General features: G+C 48.2%; 1 protein-coding gene across 1 annotated transcript in view; it reads left to right on the top strand.

The window, feature by feature from the left end:
- LOC113209213 (uncharacterized) overlaps positions 1 to 2,391 on the top strand; it is an 18,679-nt gene extending 16,288 nt beyond the window's left edge. Inside the window, exon 2 of the mRNA XM_052266718.1 lies at positions 2,369 to 2,391. Coding sequence (XP_052122678.1) covers positions 2,369 to 2,391 — 23 coding nt within the window. The remainder of the gene's footprint in view (positions 1 to 2,368) is intronic.
- Positions 2,392 to 5,399: the final 3,008 nt, after the last annotated feature.

The following is a 5,399-nucleotide window of genomic DNA, read 5'->3' as shown; positions in this document are numbered from 1 at the left end:
GGGGGGGTGACGCGTGCGGGATATCGTATCCCTTCAGCCGAATCACGCCGCTTTCGTATTGCACAGAAACAATCACGCGTTGTTGTTGTTGTTTGATCGTTCGTGGAAATGAGAAAGAGAGTTGCCGGAACAATTCAGTGTACCCGAACCGACCCTACAATTTCGGCCAGCATAAACGTAGTCGATTCGTGTTGGCTCTAATACCTATACCTACTTTTATTTACAAGTTCTTGTTATCGTTCTTCGGATCAACTTAGAAAGAGGTAGAAAAAATGGGTATATTTTTTAACCGTTTGGATCGGCTTTTTAACTTTGTGTTTTTTAAGATATCTTGGAGGTGGAACAGGAGTTGTTATAAAAGTAAACTATGTTTAGGGATGATGATGAACCCCCAGAATCATCACTCAAATAATGAGACCGACGTCGCTCTAATTTGGCACTGATATACTGTTTAGATGTGACACCAGGAATACCTGTGAACGCTCATTCATGTTTGTTTCTGACCGCCCCTTTTCTGTGTCTACAGGAGTGGCGTCGCGCTGTTGTTGCCGCCGAGAACCCGACCCAGCGCCGCCGAACCAGTCCAGGGCGGCTGCGAAGCGGGATGAAGCGGATTTATTTATTTTAACTTATTTAAAAATGTTATTGATTTAATTGAAGATGCATTCCAAGTCGATCGAGGAGACGTCGTCTTTAGCATGTAGTACTGAGTTAAAGTACAAACGTGAGTGTTGTTGAGGAATATTGCACAGGTTTCACTGTGCCAAGTTAATTTATTGCTCCTTTTGTCTCTTTCCCTCTGTTCAATTATTTGTTGTTTTCCTAAAGACATAGTGGGGCCACCTGTGCCCCTCTGACTATGGCTCGCAGGGACCACTTACTGACGTCCGAGACCTGAACGAACAATACACTGTGATAAAACGTTAAGTAGTGCTGTTAAACGACAATACGTGGACGGAACAATACAATATGACTCTTTTTTTACTGAACTGACTGCGATACTTTTTTTACTGTACCAGTGTACCAGTTGACTGTCGTAAGTGCCAATCCATCCTCTGTAAATAATGTATCCTGTTGATCATCAAACGTGACTTAAACAACGCAACTGTCCATAACTTTACACTGATCCCTGTAAATAAACATGTTTCTTGAGATTATGAAACACAAAAACTGTTTGTTAAACTGATTTGAGTACCCTTCTACTGGACTACGACCTAAATATAGGGCATGTTAGCTACGAAACATACTTCCTTCATTCCCATACAATGCACTTTGGAGCTTAGCAATAGCTTCTCCACCGGTAACAAAACAAGTGACGTACACCTTAAATGTCTAAGTTAAATTATTGAAACTAGCCCCGCAACATCTTTGTACAATTGAGTTCAGAAGCTGTCTACTTGGTAAATATGTCAGTTCCAGTATTGTATTGGAATTCAGTTCTACACACAGACATCCGATGCTTGTTACAATAATTGGCTTTAACATTTGCACTATGAAAAATAGTCGGTAAATTAAGGGGAAAACTTTCATTGACGCATGTTGTAGAATTACAATTTGTAATCGTGAAAATACATACAGAACGTATCGACCTAGATTGCATACGCGAGTAAAAAATGTGCTCGCGTACATTTACGACGATATTTTTCACAGTGTAGAGTGTAATTTGTCCAAAAGTATAGCAGGCCCCCTGTTTAAATGAACAGATATGCCAGGTTGGCTTCGCTGCGCTGCGCTGGCAACTCCGTCCGGCAGACGTGTCCTTGCCAGCCCAGCAGCATTTGGTTTGGGTCCGGGACACGCTCACCGACCTATGACCATGCACTTCTGCAGAAAAATTACGTTACCTGGTCGGTGTTCCGTCCAGGGTTGTCCAGAACGCCCGCATTCCTCAGATTGATTCGGCGAATTATCGGAGCTAAGCGCCTGCGAGACTCGGGGTAGACCAACCCGCAGTACACGCATGCACTGAAGGCAAGATGTTGCCTACCTGACAGGCGCTATGAGAGCTTGTATTGTCGAAACTTGGCAATTTCCTAACAGCGAATGACGGGTGTACCTTCTGGTTAATCTTTACATATATACATATCCTAAAGATGCGAAAATACATTGATAACGTTCAACAATGCTAATGGGAAACTCCAATAGAAAATAAATTAACACCTTTAAAGTCCCGGTGCTCTCACCCGTTTTAGCAAAGTTTGCGAAATGTGACATTTGGGACCAAAGCGGTGTTTGAGGCTTGCTCTTTATGCTCTTGTTTTGATTTTTCAACCAACAATTTTATTTCTGTCCAATTCTAGTATTCTCTCGACAATGCCACCCTAAAGGCAACATAAAATGTTTGATTCTTAATGTCAATTCCTTCTAGGTGACAAATCTGTCATAAGATAAGGGGTCGTCCACATATTACGTCACGCTATTTTTGACAGTTTTTGACCCCCCCCTCCCCCCACGTCACGCGGCTAACCTAACCTTCCAATGCTTTTGGTATAGGACCGTCACGCTAGCGTAGACCCCCCCTCCCCCCCAAACGCGTGACGTAATATGTGGACGACCCCTAACTAACAGAAGGACGAACAGCCAAAGACAGAACAAACCCCAGGCACAGAAATTCGATCGACAGAGGTTTCCAAGAAAAAGGGTGGGCTAAAAGCAACGGTCGCATGACGATTCAGCTTACGACAAATATCTCTGCTGTACATTATGCTCGTTTATGTGTGGTTCTCTGATGACAGCGTTGAAAGATGAGTTCACCTGAATACAGTGCCCAAGGCAAGAGGTTCTCGCCAGCAGTCTCTGAGAAGTAGCTCAGATCGGATTCCTCACTGTTGTTTTCCCCGACACCATTACGCCGTATGCATTTCGAGCCCTTGCCTTTTTGCTAGCCGTTTTTACTCTTAATTACCTACTCTTGCTAGTGCACGAAAACAAATTAACCATATCCCACCGCTTTCCACTGAGGTGTTCGAGCCTAGGCTCCTCAACAAAAGAAAACAAAAACACGCCCCCGCCGCTTCTAGAGTACATTATGGCACAGCTGGAGCCAACGCCCGCACTGCGGATGATAAATAGAGATGACATTTCGCACATTCACGATGCCCATAAAAATACATCTTTACCCTTTGCGCCGTTCGCCCTCCTCCCTGTTTTGCCCCCTCCCCCTGCACGCATCTCGCACCAAAATGAAACAACTGGTTAAGAAATATGACGGTGTCTAAATCGCAAAGAATAGCTTGAAGGCTGTCACTGTCCTGTCCGTGTCGAGACTATGTAGCAGAGCTTGAACCTCTCACATCAGTAAAATCGTCGAATTTTTGGCCTGGTGCTGCAGTGGGCGCAGTTCCCCGCTTCCTGCAGGCACTCTTGGGTTGGCTGCGCTGCGAGCATGGGAAGGCACTAAGTGGCTGGACCCTCCTTGGTCGGCGCGGCGGTGCCGCCCCCGCCCACCCGCCGGACAGTCCGGACACGTCCGCCGCGCACCACTGCACCGAATTTTCATTCAGCTTTCTCCGTCTCTCTCCCACCCGCGTCCCTCTCCGCGGTGCTACGCGGCGCATTGCAATGCACCACTAGTCCACCCCCGGCCGCCTCTTTCTCTCTAAGTATCTCATGATCATCAAGGAGCGCTGCGGCCTTTTGTACTGATGACGGCTAGGAGGAATGCAGCCGACATCGTCGTGGCGTCATGGCGCAGAATGCTGACGAGTCGCGCACCGGCGGCTCGCCATCAACGCGTCTCCGGTCCAGGTGTGCAAACGACGCTATCCTGGACTAATACGATCAAGCGGGGCACTGCGGTGGAGTGAAAAGTGGAACACTTTAAACGAAATTCAATTTCATAGGTTTTCCCGCCGTTTCTGGCCGATGGCAGAAAGAACAGCTTGTCGCCTACATTGTTTGCTTTTGGAGGTCTTTATCTTCTGGTCGAGAAGTTGCGAATTCATCTGGCTTCATGGAACGTGCCGGGCCAGAGTGGAGAGCAATCCAGATGAGTTCGGGGACACGCTCTGCTGTGTGAGTCTGTGAGCCTGCTACCACAGAAAGTATGATGTTGGAGGACGAGCAGGGCCCAAAAGAAATAGACTTTCGCGTGATGTTTTTTCTTTTCTTTTTGTGCGTGTTTCTTTTTCTTTTGTCATCATGCTTTGAAGGTTTCACTGAAGCTAAAGGACCATTACAACCGCGCATTCTCTGCGCCCCCCCCCCCCCCCCAAGGTGGTTCATTATACGGGACAGACTTTCAAGTAGTCTTTGCCTCCCAGTATTCATCTTGACATGTAGGGATTTCCTCACGAAACAAATGTTCACATCCAAATAGTCCCTCGCGACTAAGCCTCAAACAACTGGCGAGCCGTCCCGTCCGCCCGAGCCGCAGCCCGGGCGGCGCCGAGCCGACGGGAAATGATAACTCTCCCCCCGGATGCCGCACTGGAAAAACTTTTTGCGGAGCGCGCTCCTCCTTAACTCGTTAGCATTTGTGCACCATTTGCGTCTATTTGCCTCCGTTTCATTTTTCGTTATGACCGCCTGCTGGTTGAGATGACAGATCGCTGCTCGTAACGCTGCGTCTTGCATCTAATTGTTTACAGCACGTCTCTCCCGTCCCGTCTCACAGCAGCAGATCTCAATCAGAGCGAACGGAGCGGCTCTCCAGCGCGCAGCGGGGAGCGCCGTCGGGTAGGCTTTGCGCTCCACGGGTGTGTAGGCTGGGTGGCGTACCACCACGGCGCTCCCAGGGGAGCGCGGGCTCAAGTGATGGTACCTTGCCCAGAAAAGCCACACAAATTGCATCCTGTCGGATTTCACCGATAGCCGTTGTTTCTACCAATTTTGTACGACACACTATTTCCGTAAAAGTTTGTTTTATCAGTAAAAAGAGACATTATTTTGGACCATTTTACGGGTAACCTAAACACCAAAAGTAAGTAACTGCGTGACTTCGTTACAACTCTTGATGAACTTTGTTCCTGTGCAAACATCAAGAGCGACATTTCTGTATACGCTATGACGCATAGGGGAGCCTTCGAATCAAAATACAGGAACCAATAGAGAGAGAGGGAGAGAGAGAGGGAGAGAGAGAGAGAGAGAGAGAGAGAGAGAGAGAGAGAGAGAGAGAGAGAGGGGGGGGGGGGGATCATGCTCCTCGCGTTCACCCCGACGCTTTTATGTTTCCTGTGCACTTTCCACCAACATCCGGACGTGGTGAAAACTTTTTGGATGTTGTCCGCGGGGAAAATAATAACAAACAAACTGACGACGTGTGTGCCGACATTACGGGGGCCGGGCATGGAATACGCAGACCCGATATCGTGGCGCACAGAGCAGAGCGGCGCAGAGCGGCGCAGTGCGGGCACTGTGTACACACCGTGGCGCGGGGCGGGGCGGGGCGGGGCGGGGCG

The sequence above is a fragment of the Frankliniella occidentalis genome, unplaced genomic scaffold, assembly GCF_000697945.3.
Source record: "Frankliniella occidentalis isolate FOCC.00 unplaced genomic scaffold, Focc_3.1 Scaffold3, whole genome shotgun sequence".
Classification (NCBI taxonomy): Eukaryota; Metazoa; Arthropoda; class Insecta; order Thysanoptera; family Thripidae; genus Frankliniella; species Frankliniella occidentalis.
The sequence above is the reverse complement of the archived record's forward strand: the minus strand, read 5'-3'. Positions and strand labels throughout refer to the sequence as shown.